The sequence below is a fragment of the Haliotis rubra genome, unplaced genomic scaffold, assembly GCF_003918875.1.
Source record: "Haliotis rubra isolate DU_JTF1 unplaced genomic scaffold, ASM391887v1 Scf686, whole genome shotgun sequence".
NCBI lineage: Eukaryota > Metazoa > Mollusca > Gastropoda > Lepetellida > Haliotidae > Haliotis > Haliotis rubra.
Genome location: NW_025767397.1, coordinates 438013 through 465901, shown reverse-complemented (window position 1 = coordinate 465901; position 27889 = coordinate 438013). Strand labels below are relative to the sequence as shown.

At 37.0% G+C, this 27889-nt stretch overlaps 1 protein-coding gene and 1 long non-coding RNA gene across 7 annotated transcripts; one reads left to right on the top strand and one right to left on the bottom strand.

Annotated features, from left to right (window-relative positions):
• Nucleotides 1-708: 708 nt before the first annotated feature.
• Nucleotides 709-26635, bottom strand: LOC124258202. Of its 5 annotated transcripts, none has more exons than XR_006893534.1 (7): nucleotides 26511-26528; nucleotides 13590-13725; nucleotides 6067-6160; nucleotides 2830-2904; nucleotides 1903-2492; nucleotides 1364-1460; nucleotides 709-1219 (listed from the first exon to the last, which is right to left on the bottom strand). It is a non-coding gene; the product is annotated as an uncharacterized LOC124258202 (long non-coding RNA). The 5 variants fall into 5 exon arrangements; XR_006893533.1 differs by lacking the exon at nucleotides 26511-26528 and adding an exon at nucleotides 22404-23058; XR_006893536.1 differs by lacking the exon at nucleotides 13590-13725 and having other exon boundaries at nucleotides 26511-26635.
• On the top strand, nucleotides 13882-17689 carry LOC124258200 (scavenger receptor class F member 2-like). Of its 2 annotated transcripts, none has more exons than XM_046692263.1 (5): nucleotides 13882-14122; nucleotides 14918-14984; nucleotides 15318-15731; nucleotides 15963-16062; nucleotides 16740-17689. In XM_046692263.1, exons 2-5 carry the CDS (start codon nucleotides 14918-14920, stop codon nucleotides 17074-17076), a joined length of 918 nt encoding a protein of 305 aa, XP_046548219.1. In that variant the 5' UTR covers nucleotides 13882-14122; the 3' UTR covers nucleotides 17077-17689. The 2 variants fall into 2 exon arrangements, with proteins under 2 accessions (XP_046548219.1, XP_046548218.1); XM_046692262.1 differs by having other exon boundaries at nucleotides 13882-14173.
• Nucleotides 26636-27889: the final 1254 nt, after the last annotated feature.

Below are 27889 nucleotides of genomic sequence, written 5' to 3'. Positions count from 1 at the left end.
TAAATAAACAGGAACGATGAAACAAACCAATGAGGAAAAAGTATTGCTTTTGTATCTACTTATAATCCGTTGAACCCAAATGTATACCAGAACATAAATACAAATATGTCTATCTTAGAACAAGATGAAAAACTGAAATCAATGCTGAAATCTAGAAAAATAATAAATAGCAAAAGATAAAATCAGAATCTTAAAAAATACTAACAAAAGCCAAATTTATTTTAAAGAAACAGAATGTATCAAATCCTACTGTGTCCAGATGTAACAGAAGTAACTGTGGAACGTGTCGACATATTGTTGAAGGACACTCTGTAACTTTCACGAGACACGGAGAATTCTATGTAAAACAGAATTTTGACTGCTCTTCCAACAACATAATATATGTCATAACATGCCACAGGCTGTAATGATTAGTATATTGGTCAATCCGAAAATTTAAGAGCCCGGGTTCGTGTCCACAAACAAAAAATAAAGTGTCCTGAAACCCGATGGATCCCACTGAGTGAACATCTAGATGTCTGTGCGAAAGGATACGATATTGACTTTACAATATTTCCTTTTAATCAAGTTCAAACTTCGGACAAAGTAAAACGAATTTTAAAAGAACACTACTTCATAAACAAGTTCAAACCGCTACCACGCCTCGGACTAAACATCGTGCACAACTATTGGCGTGTTTTCAGAGTCTATTCTATACTTAATTGTTTAAATGTTTATATCAACTTACGTTGATATATTTGCCAAAACTTGCATTCTATCGGTTAAGGTGTGTCTGAGATTATGATGTTTGTTAACAAGTTTGTAACACACAGACAAACCGTAACGCAACTATGGGCCAGACTCGATTATTTACAGACCACCGAGGTATAGCTGGAATAGTGCTGAGTGCGGCGTTAAACAAGCAATCATCAGTTAACGTGTATTATAATTCACGCTTCAAAAGGAGCACAATTGGGATATGAAAGATGAGGGGCCACGTACGGTCCTCTGATCCCAAGAGGGTGAAGATATCCACTTGCCGCGATCTTGTGGGTCAGAGAAGGGTCAAGCCCATCGTTGGTGAATGTTGCAGTGAGGTATTCTCTCTGCTTAGGAAACCGACTGTCATCAGCATCTTCAGGTATCTTCATCGTAGACATGAGTGTACTTGGGCTCGTTTAGAGAAAGGTGGGCATCTTTCAGATCCTCCTTGTCTGTAATCTGTTGGTTTCGTCTCATCCTAGAAAAGATAAACATCCATCAAGATCACGAATTTAATTGAGCTCATACATAAGAAGCCTTTCATTTTGTTGACTTCACAATTGAAAAAAAAACGGATTAAATTGTTTGGGGTATATGAAATTAGTATACTATAAAAACGTACCTGAAGCACAAGCACTGGAAAACAACGATAAGCAGCAGGGAGGCCGACATTACACCCAGGCCGATTACCATGAGCATATTCACATCAGATGATCTCACTGGAAATTCAAAATGCAACAGATAGTTATATCTGGTCTTATTCTAGAAAACAATATTTTACTTTTTCACAGCACGTCAAATTCTTAGAATAATACTGTTATGGCTGTAACGTTTTAAGTCAAAATGAAAAAAAAAAAATATGTTACATTGGCCTTGAAATTTCCATTCAGGAGATGTAACTCATCTTTCTATCAAACTAACCTCACATACGGAAATACAATTATCTAATGGTAAATGATGCCATTCCGAAAGATCAGTACTCCGTTGACGGACTGGTACACTCAATGCCGGGTTCCAGATACCGTAATCATACCTAAACTAAACTCTAACTCCTTATCTTGAGAAAAGTATAATACTTAAGGGATAAAACTATACTTTTCTTATTATTCATCAACTTCTAAAATGCCAATCAAACAGATCCTAATCTTAAACTCAACTGACCTTCAGGGAGTTTGTCAAATGAAGATGTATCATCAGTAATGTTTTTCAGGGCTGTTGACGGCTCAGTCTGTGTTTGGTCCAGCAGACAGTCTCCGGTCCATTGGTCACAGGTCTCGCAGCCAAGAGTACACCGTTTGGAGCAATCAACACCATAGTAGCCATTGTGACAAGGTAAACCAGACCCTTGAAGTTAGCCAAAGAATGCTGAACGGCACTACATTCTCCCGTCACCTTGTCACAGCGAACACATGACTGTGGACACTCCTTGGTGCAGCCGTCGCCATACAAACCATCCCCACATTGGTCAGTACAAGCTCCAGTGTCGCGGTCACACTCCGAGCATGGGTACGGACATCGCTCCAGGCAATTGGTGCCTCTCCATCCCTTTACACAGCCATTAGTGCAAATCTCAGCACCCCGTTCCGTTAGGTGACACTTACCTTCAACGCAGTGGTTCGAACATTTTGCTTTACATCTCAGTCCATAACTCCCAACAGGACATATGATAGCAAAATGTGCACACCTGTTATTTGCGCACGTATTTAGCTCTAGGTTGCAGGCCATTCTAGGCAGAAGCGGTAAACATCGTGCTAAAGTTAAAGGAAGACAAAAGGCATTTCAGTACAGGCATACCCTATGGTCACAGATCGTCATCTCCTTGGTGCTGTGAAAATACATTTGAATAGCTTACTTTATGGTGTTATCCTTTAAAAGGACGAATTATTACATATATTAAAAGAAGTATGATAAATACGATATACATTCAGCCGAAATGTGTGTTTTTTCATCAGTTATGTATTCTTCGGCCCCAATACGGATAAAAAGCATCATGAATGCGCTTGCTCAAAAATGACATCAAAGGGAAAAAAAGTTGTGAAAAAAAGGTGTAAAAAATATGGGGTCAGTAGAAAACAAATAGTGACGTACCATCATTTGGAGCTGCTACCATGGCAAATACCAAGCAGGTATAAACCTGGCTTAATGTCATCTTTCAAGGTATAACTGAAACAACAATGTTCAGTAAATTTGCTTACTTATAAATATCACCCGTGAAGATCCGGGTTAGAATTGGTCTTCAGTAACACGCCTACTTGTCGTAATAGGTGACTAACAGAATCGGGTGGTCAGTCAAGCTGACTTGGTGGACACATATCACTGTATCCCAATTGCGTTGATCGATGTTCAAGATGTTGATCACTGGATTGTCTAGTCTTGATTGTTTTAGTAAACTCATAGACTTAGTAAAAAATGAATAAAATTTGATGTATATATGAAAATCTCAGAAAGTTTCATTAGCCGCTTAGGTATCTGACAAGGCTGCATTTTAAGTCCCTTTCTGTTGATATTTTTATCAATGAATTAGCTGTGCAAATACGTGATAACTGTACAGAAGGGATCCAGTTACATCCTGATTTAACTCAGTTGTTCTTGTTACTATTTGCGAATGATATTGTCTTGTTTTGTAGCACAAGTGGTCTACAGAAACAAATTGATCAACTTGAAATGTATTCTTATGAATGGAATTTTACACTTAATAGGGACAAAACAAAGGTTATTGTTTTTAAGAACGGCGGAAAACAGAGGAAAACTAGAGGAAAGGGAGGAAACTAGAAACTACAAACGTATACTACCCATCAAAAGTTTAGACTCACTTAAAGCAGTCCTATACTACCCATCAAAAGTTTAGACTCACTTAAAGCAGTCCTATACTACCCATCGAAAGTTAAGACTCACTTAAAGCAGTCCTATACTACCCATCAAAGTTTAGACTCACTTAAAGCAGTCCTATGCTACCCATCAAAAGTTTAGACTCACTTAAAGCAGTCCTATACTACCCATCAAAAGTTTAGACTCACTTACAGCAGTCCTACATACTACCCATCAAAGTTTAGACTCACTTAAAGCAGTCCTATACTACCCATCAAAAGTTTAAACTCACTGAAAGCAGTCTTATACTACCCATCAAAAGTTTAGACTCACTTAAAGCACTCACTATATGTTATGTATGTATATATATGGTTTACATCGAAGATGAATTTTTCCACTGACTAATTGCACTAGGATGACGCATAAAATTACTGAAATGCATGTGCAAATATCGTGCATGTGAACAGCTGAGTTTTTGTGTAAAGATTGTTAAGAATTCTCCAATTGTTACGGAGTTTCATCATTTACTGAAATCATGGCAATACTCTTTTCCATGTTACGAATTTGTCTTACAATACATCTGTTCATATGTAAACAGTACTTTTAAACAGTATGGAATATTTTGCAAAATCTAGTTTAGAACAGTTGACTGAAGTGTTACATTTACACTAGTGAGTCTAAACTTTGATGGGTAGTATATACGATTATGCAAATATATATGGTTACATCGAAGATGAATTATTCCACTAATTTTGGGGAACCAACTGCAAACTTTATGCACGTGAATTGCACGATGATCAAACATAATTGCTGAAATGCATTTGCAAATATCGTGCATGTGAACAGCTGCGTTTTGGTGTAAGGTTTTGTTAAGAATTCGCCAATTTTCACAGAGTTTCATCATTTCTTGAACTCATGACAATAATCTTTTCAACGTTACGAATTTGTTTTACAACACATCAGTTCATGTGTACAGAATACTATTAAACAGTATGAAATATTTTGCAAAATCTAGTATAGAACAGTTGATTGAAGTAAGTGGCTACAGTTACACTAGTGAGTCTAAACTTTTGATGGGTAGTATGTATAAATATCTTGAAGTCTATTTTTCTCACCATCTTTCTTGGATTAACCACACAGAACAAGCATCTGTACAAGCCCCAAAGGTTTTGATAAATATAATCAGAAATATCCGTACTTTGGGGGAATTCATCCTTTAAAATATTTGATGTAAAAGTAAGCCCAATACTATTATACGGATAAGAAGTATGGGATTATGAATCTAAAGAAAAGTCAATTTATATATGCTTGCAGAACGTATCTCGGAGTGTAATCTCGCACATGTAGCACTGTTTTGGGGCGAGTGTGGCATATTCCCATCATGCAAATATTCCATTAAATTAAAGAAGTATTGGTTACGATTGTTAACTATGCCATTCCATAGATTTCTAAGAAATGTTATAATATGATGATAGTATATGATACAAAATGGGAGGGGGAATTCGATAACTAATGTTAGGAATTTCTATTCAAATCGGTTTTAACTGTCATCCGATAACAGTTTTTTATGTTCTAAATTTATTGCTTTTAATATTGATATAATTTCAATTGTTCTGGTCACGATATAGCTGAAACATTGCCGATGCGACGTTAAATATTAACTCACTCACTTACTATTCAAAACGGGACAAGGTTATGTTTGGAATAATCAAAACGTCCAACTAGAGAAGTATTTCATCAGTCACTGACTCAAAAAAAACCATCTATCAACAAACAAGACTTGAATCAATCTATCTCTCCTCTAAATGGCTGTATTATAAACAATGGAAATTTGAACTATGTCAAGAATAGTATTTATCAAAGATCACTGTAAAGAAATTCCGTGTAGTCCGTTTCCGCTGTTCATCACATGATTTGTTTGTTGAAACTGAGCGTTATGTTCATATTCCACGTAATCATAGAATTTGTAACCTCTGTGCATAACGTTAATACGGTAGAACACGAATACCAATTTCTATGTATCTGCCCCGCTTAGAAATACCATTTTCTATTTATCTGATAACCTTAGAAAGAAATATTTAACATCTTAATATTATACACATCCTAATGGAATAAAAGTGACCATGCTGTTCACAAGTGAAAAATACTATTGAATTACAGAACCTGTCAATCTATATCTATTTTGCATTTATACATAGAAAATCTGTTTTGAATTTGTAATCTGTAAATATTTGAGAAATAAGTAAATATCTGCTGCTCAGTTGCAGGTATTATGAATATACATGTACCATAGGTCCGAGGCCTCTTAAGTATGGAATAAAGATTGATTGATTGATATACAAATGATTTCCAGAAATTAAAATTGGAATAACCTTCGGCAGACAGCAGCAACGACATGCAGGGAGATCTTTTATTCAGATGAAGAACAAATGAAAGTTTGCTTCGAACACCTGGAAAACCGATTATCGGATGCAAAGACGCATGGGGAGAACCGTCTGTTGAAAATTCAAGACTTACAAGAAAATAGTGTTCCACCAGTTGAAAAAGCTATGATGAGCGCCGGGATGATGTACAGGCGGCTGTTGATGACAACAATATTCCAGCACAGGCCCTGAAAAATGGGTACAACTATTGACATATTGCAAAGGAGATAAGCATTGTCACTTAGGTGACATAATCCCCAGCCTGCAAATTATCAAATCAAACTTAAAAAGTAATGAAAGTTTAAGATGAAGTTAAGTGTCAACAAAAACATGACCAGTCAACCTCTCTTGATATCTTGCTCTTTAGTTGTGCAAACACACAAATATTTTCAAGACTGACTTTGACCTTGACATGAATGCCATAGTGTATGAAATATGCAAAAATGGTACTAAAGAAATTGCTTATTGAAAAACATTCAAGGGAAGTCTTGAAAGTCTGTGAAGAAAACCAAGTGAATTCAGGTTAACATGCTGAAATCTTCAAAGTGTCGCAGTGACCTTGAAAATTACGTGAAGGTCACCAAAATTGACTGGGCCCTGCATATTCATTAAATGAAGCTTGGTGTCATACATGAAAAAAATCCAGAGAATGTTTTTTGGGACATCTTGCTGACTATCCTAACATGATATTTAACATACTGAAATTTTCAAAGTGTCTTTGTGACCTTGAAACTTAAGTGAAGGTCGCCAAAATCGACTGGGCCTTGCACTTACCACTTACACTTAGTCCAGATAATGGTTCTTGAGATATCTCGCTGACCATCGTAAAATGCAGGTTAACATACTAAAATCTTCAGAGTGCCGCTGTGACCGTGAAAATTTAGTGAAGGTCACCAAAATCGACTGGGCCCTGCGCCTTGAGGTATCTCGCTGACAAGCATAACATGCAGGTTAATATGCTGAAATCTTCAGAGCGTCGCCATGACCTTGAAAATTACGTGAAGGTCACCAAAATCAATTGGGCCCTGCGCCTTCCCTCGATAAAGCTTAGTGAATGGTTCTTGAGATATCTCACTGACAAGAGTAAACGTTAAAGTCCCCTTGTGACCTTGAAATTAAGGTCATAGTCACCAAACCTGACTGGGACCTTTCTTATACTGTGATTAACCTAGGCACCAAATACGAAAAGAATCTAGTCTACGGTTCTTAAGATATTCCAATTCATACGGACGGACGGAGCCGAATACACTAAACGCGGGGGATAAATATTTGTTTCCAAAATGGATGTATTTTTTATTTAGGATGCAAGGAATAATGATGCGGCACCTTGTTCCACTAAAATAAGGCAACCGTGGGCACCTGGAGTTATCACTTGAACGTCAGTGCCAGACGTACTAACAAACGTCTTAACGCTGGTGCGTAGTACAGGGCGTGGTACTGAATACACTAACATCTTCTAGAACGTTAAGCCGTGAGACCTTGGTCGAAGGACAGAAGGGGTTTTGCCACAAAGATCAGAGACTGTTTAATGGTCTTGTTGCCTGGCCGTCCGATGGCTTTGTGTACCGATCAGTTCCACACAGTAATGACATGGCTGTTTCGAAAAAAAAGATAATATACATTGTTCAGAAAACTGAATCGTATATGTACATCTTGCTAGCCATCGGTGAATGTGACGGTATCCTAAGTTTGCTACTTAATTCCTTCATCAACGTACAATTTATGTCCCTCCTCTTCAACACTCACTTTCATGTCGAAACCATATTCAAATACATTATGAAGATCAATGCACTTCGCAGTTTTGAATTCTGTTTGAAATTCGCTTTACTATGAAATCACCCGCTAATTGTAGGAAGGGCAAATTTACTAAATTTACGTATATGTTAAGTCTCGCCCGTTATGACATACACAGACTAAATCACCATTCACGGCGTTTTGCGTATTTCCGAACAAGCGGCTATTACCGAACAAATTTCCATTTCCGCATGTTTTTTCTCAACTTGCTAGTCGCTTTTCTAAGCGTGAAACGTCAGAGCTTCCAAAATACCTTCTAGCAAAACTGTGGTTTAACATACGAAATATAAATCGAATTAAGAAGAAAAGAGACAAAATTAAATCAATTACTGAAATTTCAGTTACGTAAGTCAGTGTTAGCCGATACTAAATGTATCGGCCACAAAAGGTCAAATGTTTCTTAGTCCTAAATATTCTTGTTTTCTCTGCTCCTACACGACCGTGAATATCATATTTTTAAACAACAGTTCGGTTATTGTCACTACTGCCCATGTTAAAATAGGTAATTTCATGATTCCTTCAACCTTAAAGAGAACATGCATACAAGTCAGTTATACGATCGATCAAATAATAAATACTGCAGATCTGCAACTTGTGCATAACTTTTGCGATATGAGGAAAGTGTTGCAATTTAGTTATTTTTTAAACCCAAATAAACAAATTGTGAGAACACTTGTGATCAATGAATATATATTAATAATTTGCACCAGTTAGTTGTTTATTTTTTTAAAGGTGACACATTTTGCCTTTGACAAAACAAATGACAAGAAATCGATCGAATGTAATAGTTAGGGTTATCCTGCACAGACTGTAAGTGACCAATCAAATAACAGAGGTAACTAATGTTACAATGGCTTATTCGGAATCTGGGGCTGTACGTTGTTACAATTTCAGTATACTGACTTTACAAATACTATCGACCAAGAGACTTTTACAATAACTAACGAGTTACAGAGAATGACATCTACATCTTTCTCGAGTTATATTAACTGCGTAATTCTCTAACCTTGGCGAGAGAATTACATAATCAATATAACGAGGGAAAGACAATCTGTCATTCCCCGTCACGAGTTGGTTGTTGCTTTTATTACCACATCGATTTTCGATCTTTCGATCTAAAACACGCTAAAATGAAAACAACATTCTCTGCAGGGCAAATGCAATGTGGGAGATGCCCATATCCCTACGCGTAGATTGGCTGGTTATTTTCTAAGCAGCCAATCAACGTTCACCAAAAGGTGTAACCTTCCTATGGACCTACAGGAAAAATACTACCATGTGTCTTCATTCCCATATGGGTAATAATCTTTTATCATTCCTCGTTCCTGTTACTGAACTTTTCATAATTTCCAAATTTCAGTCACAGGAATGAGGAACGAGTTTCAGCCTTCGGTACACGATTGAGAACCAACGATAATGCGTCAAAGCATTAACCCTTAGGTCACAGCTAATTTGTTATGGCACACCGTTTGTTCGGAATTACGAAAGTAAAATACTGAATCTTTTGTAGCATGGGGTTTTTTATCATTGAAAGTTTTCGTTGCGTCGAATAGTTTTTCGTTGCTTCGATTAATTTCTCGTCGTTTCAATTATTTTTTCGCTGTTTAAAGTATTTTCTCGTTACTTACAGTTTCTGTCCAATACTTGAAATTTCGAGTATTTACTCGTTGCTACGAGTATTTTTCTCGTTACTTAAAGTCTTTGAAAGAAAGTTGAAAGAACGAGAAAGTACTCGAGGCTACGAGAATTTAATCCAAGCAACGAAAAAATATAATATTTATGGTCACAGAATCAACAAAATGAATAATTGAAGTAACGAGAAAATACTCGTAGGAACCAGTAAGTACTCGAAATTTCAAGTTTTTGAAAGCATCTTGAAGTAGCGAGAATATACTCGAGACAACGTGAAAATACTCGAAGTAACGAGAAAATCACTGAAATGACAAGAAAATACTCAAGGCAACGTGTGAATAATCGAAACAACGAGAGCTGTCGCTGTTACAAACGTGGCAACATTAGGTTTTCGTACGGAATAGCCTGAAAAAGGTGTTTAGACGAGTTAATTAGAGTTACAAACAATAATGATGTCAAACATCTATTACAGAAGGATTGGGGGACGTACTTGCCTGTGTATGTCGATATGATTCCCACTGAACGACCATCGAGCGGTCCTTTGTCAGTATTACTTATTGCTTCATATCATGAAACACTACCTGTTCGGAAATACCCGACAGCACTGTATGTCTTAATTTGAATATCGAATTTTACTGGGAGCATTGAATTTGGAAAAAAACAACTCCAGCCCGTTTAGTCATTCTGAAACGAATTCCTTACACGAATCCTTGAATTCCTCATACAGTTCACAATAGATGATATCTGTCACCAATACCAACTGTCTCAGTGAAATCTAAGGAACTATACAAGATGTGAACACGAATGCTGGGAAAGGACCACACGTCTGAAATATAAACAAAGCCAAGATAAGATTTTACACTGTGTATCATTTTCTCCTACCGTGAGAGATCCGTTCCTCTACTCATTGCATACACTTGTTCATAAGTTTTAGAACATGCATGGGATGCTTATCGTAGCAAGAAATAAGGACATAGAAATAAGTGTTTTCCAATGATTTACTAGATTCAACACAATACATCTATACAATTGTTTCCGTAAGAGTGACGCCATGACTGTCGCAAACTCAGGCAAAACGTTGACTACACTTCTCCTTATTTCTGACGATTTCTCTTGGTCACAATGAAAACATAAGAAAAAATAACAACACGCAGATTGTCAGAATGTGACGGCCTACTTACATGACACTTTTATGCATATACGTTGCTTGAAACATCGAAAGTTTTCTTCCAAATATCCGGTGTACACGTGTCGGTGAACACGCTCTTTTGTGAAAGTCGCTTCCCGATAGTGATGTCATACGTACATCAGCATTGTTATATACCATTCAAAAAAAAGTAGGGGATATTGGATTTACAAGATTGATAAAATACAAATGATGAAGCCAAGGAGGAAACAGATGATGAAGAGAAATTAAGGGAAAATGTGGCAATTTATTCTATTCTGTATGGCATATATTACTTTTTCTCATATGCATTGGCACTGGCTAGTCGTATGCTCGCAAAATGGAATATCCCCTACTTTTTGTATGGTATATATATTTGGTATTTTCATTGAAGTGAGGTTTTGAATGAAAATACACATGATCAATCTATCCTGCTGCTTACATTTTCAGTTCTAATACTTCTTTCGTATTTTTACTCACTTTTTTCACGTGATTAATTTTAAGTAGATTTATATCTTTTGCTTTGGGACCAGACAGGAGACTCTGGCCTGTTTAGCTCGGCAAACAAAGGCCTCATAATGGCATAATATTTCAGCATTTATAACCTACTGATGGTTATACCTTCATTGTAAGAAAAATGAGTGTATATTTTCAAGTATTGATATTAACTAATTCAAAAATTCTATTTTGTTTCACATAAGCGAAAAATGTGATTTTTGTCGTGTACACTTCCCCTTCAAGCATTATGACATCAATAAATATGTTTTGTATGCATGTATTCAATGTCAGTTTCTGTGTATAAACAATGTTTTTAACTTGTATATGTAGGTTTATTTTCCTGGTACAATTATGCTTTTTGGAAGTTACATCAATATATTACATATTTCTAAATAACATCTAGCATTATACATTAACAGAGCCGGGTCCACCAGTACACCATAGGGTGACTGGTACCTGCACATGGCTACAGGAGTTTGTTTTAACCTGTATTTTACATTGTTGTACATAATATAAGATTTTGACTTGATTTTACCCAGAAGTAGAATCCATTTAGTGTAAAGGTCAAAATAACTTTGAAACTTCTATGAACTGACGACTGAAATTAGCGGTGACACCAGGTGATCGCTAAGGGCACATTTCCGCCCTTCCATTTACACAATGTTTCTAAAAAATATTCCTTACACCCATACAGCATTACGTAGTATGGGTAATGGGGAGAAAAACCGGTGGAGGTGTACCATGCCTCTACGATCCTCCAAAAGGTTCAATTCGGCTCCCACAGCCCAGTAAAAACCCACAAAAGTAATATACATACACAAAAGTAATCACTTGGAAAATAAAAAATAGTCCAACACACAATAGTATTAGTGCACACACACACAGGCGCGCGCGCACGCACGCACGCATGCACACACACACACCACCACCGGTTGAAATGCACCCAAACTAGAGATATGCAGGTGTATGGATAGGAATGGATACCATGCCAGGAACCAAGCTATCGCAAGAAGCCTATGCCGAGAACCGATCTGGCAATATGTCTCTTCCGGAGGCGAAGAAGAAGTACCAAATATTGCAAGCCAGATATTTGCGAATGGAGGCAGGATAGACTCCGATATACAAACTGGGCCAAGGTGGACAGAAGTCTTCGAGATGTTGCTAGAGCAGCATCCCCATCTATTCCTTTCCGACAAAGAGAAACAAATCCTAGAGCAATCGGGACACACATTCTACCAGCAGTACCAGATCCCTAGGCAGTTTCTCGAACTCTATTTGCTGTGCTTTTGCCAATTCGTAGAAGACGGCAAAATAGTAGATTTTGTCTACATATACCAACCAAACCAATTTCTACCTGCAGCAGGCAAACTCCGAATCGTTCTGACTTCCCAACAACAAAGGACAGACACAACCAATGCACCGACTGGCTTGCTGCTATTCTGCATGTACCTGCCATGTTCGATCAATGCAACTCTACTTGCAAGTGCGTCGCCATAGACCACTGCGTTTGCAGCAAGAAATGCGTTCTCTGGAAAAACAAAGATAGAGACTACTCACCCCAGGAGCACCTCTATCTATCTATCTATTTATCTATTTATCTCCATCAACCTTTTGATTTGGGTTGACATATAGACACATGCATCAACACCTCCAACAAACTTATTCATTTGGGTTGACATATCGACACATGCATCAACACCTCAAACAACTTTTTGATTTGGGTTGACATATTGACACATGCATCAACACCTCCAACAACTTTTTGATTTGGGTTGACATATCGACACATGCATCAACACCTCCAACATCTTATTGATTTGGGTTGACATATCGACACATGCATCAACACCTCCAACATCTTTTTGATTTGGGTTGACATATCGACACATGCATCAACACCTCCAACATCTTATTGATTTGGGTTGACATATCGACACATGCATCAACACCGACCAACATCTTTTTGATTTGGGTTGACATATCGACACATGCATCAACACCTCCAACATCTTTTTGATTTGGGTTGACATATCGACACATGCATCAACACCTCCAACATCTTATTGATTTGGGTTGACATATCGACACATGCATCAACACCTCCAACAACTTTTTGATTTGGGTTGACATATCTGACACATGCATCATCACCTCCAACATCTTATTGATTTGAGCACTTGGTTTCACAGGCCTAAACAAGCGGCGACACATGCATCAACACCGCATCCGAGGAATTTCATCTCTGAGAAAACCAATTGAATAGCGAGGCTCATTACAATTGTACCTGCCATGTTCGATCAATACAACTCTACTTGCAAGTGCGACGCCATAGACCACTGCGTTTGCAGCAAGAAATGCGTTCTCTGGAAAAACAAAGATAGAGACTACTCACCCCAGGAGCACCTCTATCTATCTATCTATCTATCTATCTATCTATCTATCTATCTATTTATCTATCTATCTCCATCAACCTGACATATCGATTAAACAGAAAACGAAGACACCCGAAAAAAGGTCACCGATCTTACCTGATTTCAGCACTGGCTGGTGTCCATTCAAATGCAGGCCTAAACAAGCAGCTTTTGTAACCCTGACGTGTGTTCACAGTAAAGGTGGGCAGTCGGAGATTGCAGTGAGCTGCCCATTCCCGAGGAATTTCTATTTCTGAGAAAACCAATTGAATAGCGAGGCTCATTACAATAGTCAGCCACTTTTTTATCAAAGTAGTGGCCTTGTCCGTGTATCAGTTTGATTTTGATGCTCGATAGTTGGTGTTGACAATACAACTGCCGTTATTGAACGCAATCAGTCAATCATACCACATTGATAGCATAATACGCACATACTGAAACCATTCACCCTACTCATTACGGGTGGAAAAGCAAACAAGGAAGGATAATTACGTTTATTTTTAACTTCCTTTCTTAACCAGTTAAGAAATGAAAGCAGCAATTCCCGGAAAACCAGGCGATCATTGATTCTTGGAAACACTGACTTCCTAACCAGGCGATCATTGATTCTTGGAAACACTGACTTCCTAACCAGGCGACCATTGCAGAGCGTAAGTCTTCTGTGTATTTCTGCTTCTGCATGTTCTCAGGTAATTCCAAAGGTATGTGGAGATTTGTGTGGTGATGGAACTGCTATTGATTGACATTATTATGTGAACATATTTCTTCCAATAGTTTACTTTATTTCTATGTGGCATGCTTGTCTTGTTTTCTGATTATTCGATCCGTTATTCATGCCCATAATAACATAATGGGAACCCCTCGAATATATGAAGTAATGAAGCTCTATTCAGATGCAAGTGAATGCTTTCGCAGAAATATTATATTTAGATAATTTCACATAGCAAATAAATCTATCCTGGTGTAGAAAGTGCATATGGTGAATAACAGTTCTAATATTCTAAGGAATGAAGGCAAAACCTTGAGCTTTTACACGGAAAATACAAACACATTCAATTAGGAGATAAACATCATGTGTTGACCAATTTCTGGGTTTTATTTGAAGCAGGGGAATTCATTTGGAACCGACGGTGTCAGCCGGAGGTTTCAAATGAAATATTCCCGTCCTTCAAATACTCAATAACAGCCGAAAATTGGCCAACACATGATGTTTATCGACATTGTAACACAAAAGTGAACCAAAAGGTCCACACACGTTTTTGTGTCTGCACATTGACATAGAGTACGGGTACAGCAATGCAATGTCATCAGCCGGCCGTTTCGGCTGTCTCCCATGGTAGCACATTAGCTCCGCCCACTAATGTATATTTATGATTACTGTGCACTTAGATCATTGTGGATTTAAGGGCACAACAAACGTGAGCATAGTTTTGTTTTATTTCCAGATGCAACGAAAATATTCAAGCATGTATGGAAGGCTCCTTTTTTTCATTTGTTTACTGTTTATACAAGGTATGGTTCTTCTACTTACATTGTTTACAGTCACAAGTCAAATTGAGAAAACCTCAACCTCAGTCTAGCATCGTTACTTTTTGGCTCTTGAATTTATCCTATTAATATTTTATCCTCAGTCCAATAATTTAATGTATCATAAGTATCAAAATATTGATAAGGTTTTGGATTACAAGGGCACAATATACACATTTCGAAGTGAATAAAACCTGCAATATATTCATGGGAGTGTTTTCGGAAGTCTTTTACCTTATACCGGGGTGTTCTATCTCAGCGCTATCTTCGACAGCGCTATGTAAACTGGGTTTAATTCTTTTCAATTTCATTTTTCAGATGCTGATATGAGTTGTAACAATACTGACTTAGACAGTTGTCTATGTAGTAATGGATACTATGGCGGAGAGTGTGAAATGCCATGCTCTCAGAATTGCAAGAGCGAAAATGGCAGTGTTCGTTGTATTAGAACAACAGGAATATGCTCAAACGGGTGCAAACATGGATGGTGCTACAACAATTGTACCAATCCATGTAGCAAAAACTGCAGAAATAGTACATGTCTAATAGAAAAGTGTTGGTGTGATGGCTGCGAAAACGGATATCATGGTGATTATTGTGAGAAACCTTGTGAGAAGAATTGCAGCAGATGTGATCAGGAGAATGGTCACTGTATTCGTGAACCACCTATATATACAAATATTTCCAGATGCGAAAACCCCCAAAATGAATCAACAACTGAAGGAAACCCCGGTGAGGCCTAAAACATTCATTCATCCATTGATTGATTGATTGATTGATTGATTCATGCATTCATTCATTCTGCGGTGGATTCTACATTTCCATAGTAAATGATTTACTAAACCCAAGTCATTAGGTGGCACATATGCAGAAATAATCAAGTTATGCTAATAGACGATAATAGACCAAACTTTGCTAAAATTAACAGTTTTATGTACAGAATGATACATATTTTTCTTTCAGTTGTTAATCTTTGGTCATTTGGGTGTGGTTGGCTCAGTGGTGTTATCATCAGTACCGTCATCTTTGTTGTTGTTCGCCTCGTGATACTGGATTATATCAGGTACATTGTACATTTCTTTCTGGTCTACCGTGACGCTCTGGTCTACCGTGACGAAGAATTCTTAATTCTGACTGCTTTTACCTCATTTGAATTAAGATTTTTTGTAAAAACAATGGTTATGAAATTATCCATCTGTCGACTTCCTACATGATGCATGTAAAACAGGATACTGATAACCCATACATAGTTGCATACATTCGATATCAGAACAGCAGCTTTTCAAACGAAGAGATGTTATTCAGAAAACACACAATGAAGTAAAACACACGCTAACCAATGTGCCAGAGCCACATATTCATTGATCACAAACATTCGTATTCTCTCATGTGTGACTGGTCAAAGTTGATGGTGCAGAGCTAATCGAGACCTTGAAATATACATTACTATTGATAGAGTATTCAAAACAGATGCTACATTTGAAATAACTATAAACAGGTCATTTGATAAAATTTGTTTAAAAAATAAATTCGTTCAGCATTTGTTTTACAATTTCTACCGTATATCACGGACGAATAGACCCTAAGTATCCCGTTCTCGAGGTAATAAAACAAAATTCTTTCCACGTCCATTGGAAATATCTACTAAAAGCTAAGTCGGTTGAACAATTCCGAATATATTGTTGAAAATTTGTTCAATGAATCATCATTTGCAAAAGATGTAGTTCTTTCCTTCCCCAGATGCCGCAAATGTCGAGGGAAACGAGACGAGAGAGATCAGACACAAGATCCAAGACAACAGGAAACACAAACGATAAATCAACAGGAAACACAAGCGCAAAGACAATCGGAAACACAAAACCAAAATCAACCGGAAACACAAGCGCAAAGACAATCGGAAACACAAGCGCTAAATCAACCGGAAAGGCAAGAGCCCAGTCATGAACAAAGAACACAAGAGCATGCACTAAGATCACTATGTAAAAAACATTGTAAGGAACATTGGGTGTACTATTTTGTCATGAGCATAGCCTGTGTAATCGGTTTAGTATTAGCCAGTTGTGGGTACCGTACTTGACATTAAAAATTTGGTTACACTTTTTTGCCAAATATTCATGGAATCCTGGAAGGGACATTGTGGCGTTGTCGCGCATTTTAAGGCTTTTTTACAACCTCAGATGGGGCGACAATGCAACAACGCGACATATTTTGACCTTGAAAATTGTTGCGTTGTCGCGCTTTGAGTGAATAATAAAATATTTTTCAAAGGGCGACAATGCGACATATGGCCAAAATGTCGCTTTGTCGCGTTTTGGTTAATTTTGACATTGTTTGCTTGTTTTTGTGAGGGCGACAACGCGACAATGTCCCTTCTAGGATTCCATACACACATGTATCACTGCACTGCAGTTTCGGGAAATTTGTTCCGTGTTTGTTCCGCGTGTTTTGTTGTTTGACGCGACACTCCGGATTAATCCAGCTTTAAGACGCGATTTGAAAATAATCGAATTAGAGCCAAGCAATCCAATGGTGACAGAATGAGAGCGACCGTTGCCACTTTGTTGAATAACTTTTTCAGTTAATTTGTTAATATAAATTTCGAGAATTTATCTTGTCACAATTTTTATATTTCATATTCTACTGAACATTCGAATTTTGCCACATTCTATTATGTGATTTTCTTGTGTGATGTTTTTTTTTTTAATTTTATTTTATTTTATTTTGTTGTTGTTTTGTTGTTTGTTTTTTGGGGTGGGTGGGTTAATTAATTATTAATCAGCATTTATAATATACATACAACCACTGACGATAAAGGCGGTGGCATAAATCCTGCTGGGAAATCATACAGGAAAAAGAAGCACCGTAAGCCTCTATCACCCCAAGTAAGGAGGTCATACTATGTTGGCGACCAGTTCTACTGTATCCAAAGTATTGTTAGGAAACATTGGTGGTGTTAATATTGATATCATTTGTTTTATAATTAAACTGTTATACCTACCGTACTGTTTCGTTTAGGTACTTGATGATAACTAATGTGTTCTCATCGTGATATGGCTGCAAATTCGGCTATTTTCTATTGATTTCAATTATTTTCTTTCTTGTATAGTGGATCTTCTTGATTATCAGTTAATCAATTTAGGATGTAATTTCGATTTGACTCTCGTTACTGCCAGTATATTATCTTAATTTCATTTGTTACAGTTTCCATGTCCATGATTTTTTCGAAATTTCAAGTTTTTCGTCGTTTTATTCCTTCAATATTTGTGTGGATTTATGTTAATTTTGTTGTTCTACAAGATCAACTGTTAAGTTCTTTCCCATAAATAAGCCTTTCCCGGAAAAAGCTTCGGCTTGTTCGCTGACCCGTCAGTTAAAGTGAAACCGATCCCAGCAGCGCACTATTATGTACTTAATGGGGTATCCACGCGGTATAGCTAGGTGTATAAAATACCTGCAACACATTACACTATGCGAAACTGCGCATTAGACCGATTTTCCACGTATGCAACTTTTTGTGCGTGGGTTGGACGAAATGGAAAATATTCAATTGCAAATGAGAGTTCAAATTAGTTCAAGTTAAAAACTCATAATATAGCCAAACTGGAACACTCGCAAGAATATTAACTACACCTGTGAGAATTCCAGTGCATTTTAAAAAACATAACTTGGAAACCAAAGGTTGTAGCTGCATCAAATCTAAAATTACGTATCGCTGGTTATCATATCTGTCATCTGGCGGTGAATGTGAAACCGGGAGACAGGAATACTACACAGTCAAAACCATCGGGGCATAATGACACCCGGTCAGCCAAGTCACCCACTACCCAGAATGCTCCGTTCACAATGGTCGGCAATAGAAGCAGTTAGAGAGAGTGGTAAAGTCTGTCAGTTCGAAAGAAAATATACGAAATAACGAGAAAATAATCGATATTACCAGAAAATATACGAACTAATCTTTAGCAAACTTGGAGTAGAGTGATGTCGGTCTTATCGAACAGCTAACACTATACCCCGCCTAAATCCTGTTGCATTACATGGAGCAAAACAACATTTGGGGAGATGATCACGTAAGTCTGAAGTAGTAAAGACTAGATTGTGTAAATGTCGTTTGTCAGATTTTTTTATTTTTGTAACAAAAAGTCATCATGTCATAAAGATTGAGCTTGTCATGGTCATGGGGCCGTGGTATATTTGTGATAATGCGTCGGAGTCCTTGGGCACATGCGTGTGTGTGGATCACTGTAAAGGAGATCCGTGCATTTCAAACTTTGTCTACAAATCTCTGACAATTAGGGTGTATGTGTTTTTCTGTACTACCTTTATGTTGATAGTTCAGTTTTATTGTAAAGACAGCCCTAAATTCCTAAGTAGTTAGGAGAATCCTAAATAGTCCGCCACACTTTCGTCAGTTTGAAACGGTGTAATGAAGTCAATGTGTTTCTCTTTTCTCTGAGTGTGTGTTGTTGTTAGTGTCGTGTTTTTTAAAACAATTGTTTGCAACATCTCATATTTCATCTACTTTATCTTAAGATTCCTGACATCGCGGCCATCAACTGAACATTGTTTTATATAATTTTTTGTATTTTTGATTCTCCATACATCCAGGTCATACAGTTCATTACATAACGGGTTGGTATAATCACGATTCGCAAATATATACAAAGTCGATTTACAAGCAAATTGAATAGGTACTTGAAAATATAATAGCAGTACATTATATATAGCGCTAGGTTAACAGAACAGGTTGTGACATAGTGACCAAACTTTTGTGAAGCTGTCATATTTGCAAATTTGAATAGGCATTGAAACGTTCAGCATAATATGTTGTCTTTACGTCTTCTATAATGTAGTTCAAATTTGGTGTATTATCTCTTTGTTTCATTTTGTATATATTATATTTCACTACTGTTATTATCATTTTCAGAGCATGGTTTCTCTTTTCACAATATCCTAGAATAATATTTTTCTTTGAAAAGATAATATTTGACCCTGTTTTTTTCGAATATCCGTTCTTCTATTTTCTTCCAAATAGCTTTTATGACTTTACAGTCACAAAATAGATGTAGAATTTATTCTTTCTCGGATTTGCAAAATGTGCATGTGTTGAAATCTTTATATTTCATTTTTGTTAGCAAATCATTTGTTGGCAGAAACCTATGCAGTATGCTGTATTGAAACAACGAGTTTTTTACACTATTATACGATTTAAAGGTTGTTTTTTTCTATCGTTTCCCATATATTATCATCAATAGACTCATTAAGTTCTTGTTGCCACTTGTTTCGATATGTTAATGGTTTTCTAGATTTACCATTTATGAGTATGTCATAGATATCTCTACATCCTTTTGGGTTTCCTACTATATTTCGTAAAAGATATGGCAAGATCGGGGCTTGGATATTTTCTTCAATATGGATGTTAATGGTTTTGCAGTAGTATTTAAATGACTCCACTATTCCTTGACGCTCTAGGAAGTTAGTTTTGCACCCAAACGATTTTTTTAATTGTTCCACCGTTAAAAAGTTACCTTGAGCGTCAAACATGTCGTTTATATAAGTAATCCCTTTGCTTGAATAATGTTTATAATTGATTGGTTTTCCATCTATTTTAATATTGTCATTTAACCATAAGGGTAGGGATAAAATATCACAAGCATTTTTTGCTTTTTCTGCTTTTCTGGTTACGAATTTACCTCATGATTTTAAAGTGTCTTTCCAAAAATGATTTGTTTCTTGTGTTATTACTGATTCAAGTATGTGTGTTTCGCATGTTTGTATAAAGCTGTCGATGTCCCAATGTGTCTTCGTTTGTAGCAATTTCCTTACTTTTGAATCTGAGTTGGTGAGTCTTTTAATCCATTTTTTTGATTGAATAAGATTTTTTTATCTCTGGGGCTCGTATTCCTCCGTATTCATAATTCTTTGTGATAGTTTCGACTGACTTTGTCTGGTTTGTTTTCCATATAAATTTAAAGCAGAGCTGCTCAATTTCCTTAATCATTTGATCGTTTGGATTGGGTAGAGTTACAAATAAATGATTAAGTTGCGGTAAAAAGTAAACTTTTCAATATGGTATTTCTACCTAAAGGAGTTAGATCTCTTGCTAGCCATTGATTCATTGATATTTTGAGAGTCTTAAGTTTATCTTTATAGTTGCGTTCAACCATTTCTGCGATGTTGTGAGTAAATACAATTCCTAATAGTGTAAACGAGTCACTCTTCCAGTCTAAATTCCAGTTTCTGCAAAATTTTTCTTTTAGAGTTTTTTCAGGAGCCTATCCATAATACCTGTGTTTTGTTTACATTTATTTTTAAGCCTGAAAATGAGGCATATTTACTAAAATTTCTAATGTCGCCTGTAAACATTTTTCAGTGCCATCTAGTATCAATGAAGTATCATCAGCGTATTGGAAAATTACATATTCTGTATCTCCAATTTGTATTCTTTTTATTTTATTATTGTTTCTAATCATTGTTGCCAGAATTTCTGTGCACAGTATAAAAATATAAGGGGGGATGGGATCTCCTTGTCTGCATCCTCTTGAGATATTGAAATAATTTGAAAGGAAACCATTTACAACAACACATGATTGAATGTTATTAAAGAAGGTATTTATCCATCTAGTAATCGATGGTCCAAAGTTAAAGAATAGAAGAACATTTTGAATGAAATGCCAGTCAACAGAATCGAATGCCTTTTCAAAGTCAATACGAAGTAGAATTCCTGATGTGACTTGATCAGTGTTAATTTATATGAAATGCGTGCCTTTTGTTAGAAGATTTACCGGCAACCATGATGGCTCCATGCCAACCCACTGTTCGTTACACGAATTAGCCCGGTAACAATGTAACATGCATGCATAGACTACTAACATTAACTGTGGAGATAGCCAGTTTGTCAAACCTAGCATAGAAGTCAAAAAAGGGTTTAGGTGAAAAACGGGGAATGACTTGAAACCAGTATTAAATCATATTGTTTAGTGAGTATGGTTTTACGCTGCTTTCAGCAATATTCCAGTCATATCACGGCGAGGGACACCAGAAATGGGATTCACACATTGTACCCATGTGGGGAGTCGAACCTGGGCCTTCGGCATGATGAGCGAACGCTTTCGGCTAGACGACTGCCCCTCATATTTTAAACATGCCTGTGTTTATTTTCTTAGATGATTGTTTTATTGTACATTTAATTAGTTTCCATTTTAATGGAGATATTTTACTATGCTACGCCATGCCCAAGTATCGCATCAAAGTATTCTTGTATATACAATTTAGTCACGAGAGAGTTAAATTCTATAAACATTGTTCATGAACCATAACATGTTATCATCCATATTTAATGGATCACGTATAATGAAACTTGATAAAAGCATTTACAATTTTGAATAAAAAATATATTTTAAGTACCTGCTCGGCTTGGGAATTCTACATCCTGTTCCTTTATGAAAGCATCGCACAAACTGGCGCATATATCGTGTTACGTAAACATAACCGCCGCCATCTACTGAACATGTCGATTGAGTCGATTTTGCACCGAAGCGTGCAGTGAAAAGAGGTCACGTGACTTCCGGGGTTTGTTTATGCATGACCTTTTTCCATCACGAGACCTCAATAGACTGGCGTCACTACTGCATCACATATATGGACCGTGTGTATGCACGAATGATGTAGGATGTGTATATAGAAACACTAGTACCGATGATGGATTTCACGGTGAACAACAGAATCGTTAGATTAACTTTGTATTTCATACATCATTTGTCCAACACTAGTACATTTTGTATACATACACACTATAATTATAAGACAACCCGATTATGTTTTACTATTTTTGCATGATATGCGAAAAGGGAAATATGTTACATTTGAAATGCTTGACCTGCTGAAACATGTCATCTGAAGTTTACAAAGAAAACAACATATGAAATAAGAAAGGGAATTTTATACATGTCAACGGAACATGGGACAGACATTTTCAGAGTATGTCCTTACTCCTTCATCAGGTGAATGAATGGTATGAGGCAGAGTGAGTGAGTATGGTTTTACGCCGCATGTTGCAATATTCCAGCAATATTAGGACGGGGGACACCAGAAATGGGTTTCACACACTGTACCCATGTGGGGAATCGAACCGAGGCCTTCGGCGTGATGAGCGAACGCTTTAACCACTGGGCTACCCCACTGCCCCGATAAGAGGCAGAGAACCTAAATAATAAATATATGAACATGTAACATATGAAATTCTGGCCTTACTGAGTAAAAACAAACTAGTATTTAAGAGCCAAGTATCACTAATGGGCATCGGATGTCCTCACCTCCTGCTTTTCCCGATTTCGACATTATCATATTAGTTATTCTGTTGTATTTGATTAATTCGGCAGGGTGTTTTTCTTAATGTTTCCATAAGCAGAACCTGTGTTGTCTCGTGGGTTGAGATTTTAATGGGAGGGGTTTGTGTTGGATTATTGTTCTGAAGATGTCTCTGATTACCTATTGTTTTCTACAGACTTGAATAATCAGCTTGTTATGTTATTTGTGTTGACGTATTTGTGTTTCTGCGTGTATGGAATTACGAACGTAAACACAGCTGTTCATATTTTTAATAAATCCGCTGTTAGATATTGATTCGTAAAGAGATGCATATTGTATGGTCGTAATGCTACGTTGGACGTTTTTCCTATGAATACGGTTAAACATTAAATGTCTTTCACGTTTAGATGATATGAAATAAACGTCAAAAAATACAGATTGAAATTTCCCAGAAAACAATGATTGGGTAACCCCATAGAATCTCAAGTGTAAAACGGACGTTAGCATCTACACCGAAAAGTCACATCTATTGCCATAAAGAGGTTGTCTGTCCATAAAATGTGTTCCTCTCCGTCATACCAGCTTCCTAATTCCAAGACGTTAAAGCTCTTGCTGAAGAGTGGCACGATCTTCCCTTGGCTTTGATTTGCTTTGGTTGTTTTTCGATTATGTTCTTTATAGATGTTTCAATTTTGGTCAGATACTCGGATTGTGACGAGCGATCTGGCTGATTATTGGTCACATGTTGTTTGTTAGAATTTTGTGGCACATGTCGAGTCTTTTGTTAATAAAATGTTTTCACGCAATATTGTCTTTGGTTGTTTCAACAGATGCACAGTTTGACATGTTCATATGGATTATCCTTAGCAAGCTTGGAGTAGAGTGATGTCCGGTATTACCGAACAGCTAACACCATACCCCGCCTAAATCCTGTTGTATCATATGAAGCAACAAATAATACTAACAAAGAACTGTTCAGTGGGAATCATATTCACACAAAAAGGCGAGTAAGTCCTGTCCACCAGTGCTGTTGCTTATAGAAATTTCACATCGTCAAATTTTCATTTGTTCGACTCGTCTGAACACCCTTTTCGGGCTATTCCGAACAAACGATGTGTCTTGAAGTTTAGTTCGGCGCACTGTCGTTTGTTTTCAAACGTGTACCTAAGGCTGATATAGCGAATGTGTTCCTGGATCGATTGGCCAGTATTTGCAGCATGTATTGTGGTAATGTGTCTGTGTATGCTAATATCAGGAAGTATTTGTGAAGTGAGGTGAGTTGAAATTGGGTTTAACGTCGTGCTTGAGAATATTTCGCTCATATGACGACGCGCATGCGTGTGTATGTGTATGTGCGGCTGCTTGTACTAGCCCAGACTGAAGCTGTCACACGCACAAGTGTGTTTTACAAACAATACATCATAAAAAGGTAAACACCGTGCATCGACCCACAAACTGGCTTATGAGACACTAAAAACATATATACGATAATAAATATATGAAGATAAGATTACATAAATCATGTCAATGACATTTCTCGTCTTTTAAACATATTTAGAAGTGAAGAGGCTAAAGTAGTTTGCAATTTTTTGTATAAGAAATAAAAACTTGTCTGTATCATTTAAGTTATAAAATAGATGGTTACATTTAAAGGCAGCTTCAAATAGGGTAAAACGTAATTCCTCAGAAAAATTACATTTCATTAAAAAATGAAATTCATCTTCAATTGTATGTACATGGAAATCATTATCATTTATAAGACATTATTTACAATGTCTTTGTAAAAGAGGAACAGGGGCTTGGCATATCTGCCGATTTCAGTGAACAAGGTTATAATACCACATCTAAATTTGGATAAAATACGACGATGATCTCTAAACATAAATTTAATTTTTTTAATATAATTTTCAACAAACGGAGTGTCTTTATATAAACGACTGGTGCACAATTTATTACCGTTAACTTTTCCATACTTTATTCGAGATGTAGGTGGGAGAATGTGACCATTCCTTGATGAAATGAATGATCGTGGTTTTAGAGCAGGACACGTTTCAACGTTGATGGTTCTTGTTGTTCATCAGATACATTTCTTGCCCCACCTGGCAAACTATGCTTCCTTTACTTGGCTTAACTTTAAGTAGCATACATAGGATGCAAGTAGGATGGGCTTTGTTAGAGGTACGCTTATCTTATTTACTGGTTGTTTTTTTTACGATCGTGGTTTTGAGACCAGTAATATTTTTTGGTAAAAGCTGGCGAACTTGTGAAAGGTTAGTATATTTCATACTGTACAATCCATACATGGCGAACAATATGGTTTAGAACTGTGTGATGTACGAAAATAGACATGATGGAATCCTTGGCCTGTTTTTGACAGACCTGATTTCTTATTGTGTTCATATCATGCTTTGATGAATTAGTGTGATTCGGTATTTACAGGCCAAACAAATAAACATTAGTACAAGATGTCAGTCAAGACAAGAAAAGTGTCAAGATGAAGTTCACAGAGCTGTAAATACTTGTAAACACAAAGGACAATATACACATCTAAACAACAAGGCATTACAAGGTAATCATCATACCCTAGGGCAATAAATAAAAGACAAAATATTTGACAGAAAGCAAAATACATATACTTATGTTTGTAATCATGTCTAAGATAGCTTTTAAATGTTTCAGACATTTATAACACACACACACACACACACACACACACACACACACACACACACACACACACACACACACATCAGGGGAATCAAACCTGGGACCGCTAGGCTACCCCACTGCCCCTCATTTTGTTTCAAACATGCCTGCTTAAGATTTTTTAAATTGTGAAAGGATATATTATTTATGGTAAAACAGTAACACATTTTAGATGTGAAGACAGTGATCAGTACTTACATACAGAATCAAGCCCTTATATCAGAATTACTGGTAAGAAATCACACAGTATATATTGTATTATATGAATTGCATCAATACTAAACAAAAACAGAAACCTCACGTGTTACTTTATGCCCCAAACATACCACTGTTAAAGGGGCAGATGGGTCAAGTTAGACCTGGCCATTATGGTATTCGCCCATATCAACTACCATGTACTACCCATTTTCAATATAATTCATAATCTCTAAACGTGATAATTCTGTTTTTGTTCAGTATACATGGGTGCAGTTTTACCTCAGGCAAGGTTTTACTCACCTTATGACACAGAGGATGTCACTTGTCAGTCTCATGTGCTAGTTCCTGAGTGAAACTGACAGATCAAACTAAACATTTCAGGGACCACAATGCTTAGATAGATACAAGTATAAAGGTTATATCGTGACTAGATGACGTCATTTCTATTTGAATTAGTCATGAACTTGAAAACTTTCACAGGACCATGATACTGAGCTGTGGAAATACAACAAAAGCTATTTATGGAAATGTTTGATGAGAGTTGTTGATGTTCAGGAAATATATATAGCTTGCCCTGTGAGGACCATTTTGGTTATAGTTTGTCCATTCTCTAATGTTATCACTGGAAACTGATCAAAGTAAATACATGTACACTTTATGAAAAATCAGCTATATACACTCTATCAAGGGCAGAAATTCATGTACAGGGTGTATATTCATCAGGATGTGTGTGGTGTGTGTGTGTGTGTGTTGTTGTTGTTGTTGTTTAACGCTACAATCAGCAATATCCCAGCTATATGGCCACAGTAAAGTCTGGACCAGACAATCCAGTGATCAACAGCATGAGCATCAATATACGCAATTGGGATACAATGACATGTGTCAACCAGGTCTGTGAGCCTGACCACCCGATCCTGTTAGTTGCCTCTTATGACAAGCATGGGTTGCTGAAGATCAATTCTAACCCGGATCGTCACTGGTGGATGTATGTATGGTACAGAAGATCAATTCTAACCCGGATCATCACTGGTGGATGTATGTATGGTACAGAAGATCAATTCTAACCCGGATCGTCACTAGTGGATGTATGTATGGTACAGAAGATCAATTCTAACCCGGATCATCACTGGTGGATGTATGTATGGTACAGAAGATCAATTCTAACCCGGATCATCACTGGTGGATGTATGTATGGTACAGAAGATCAATTCTAACCCGGATCGTCACTGGTGGATGTATGTATGGTACAGAAGATCAATTCTAACCCGGATCATCACTGGTGGATGTATGTATGGTACAGAAGATCAATTCTAACCCGGATCGTCACTGGTGGATGTATGTATGGTACAGAAGATCAATTCTAACCCGGATCGTCACTAGTGGATGTATGTATGGTACAGAAGATCAATTCTAACCCGGATGATAGTCACTGGTGGATGTATGTATGGTACAGAAGATCAATTCTAACCCGGATCGTCACTAGTGGATGTATGTATGGTACAGAAGATCAATTCTAACCCGGATCGTCACTAGTGGATGTATGTATGGTACAGAAGATCAATTCTAACCCGGATCATCACTGGTGGATGTATGTATGGTACAGAAGATCAATTCTAACCCGGATCGTCACTGGTGGATGTATGCATGGTACACAGAGCATTTCTTCTTAAAGTAGAGTC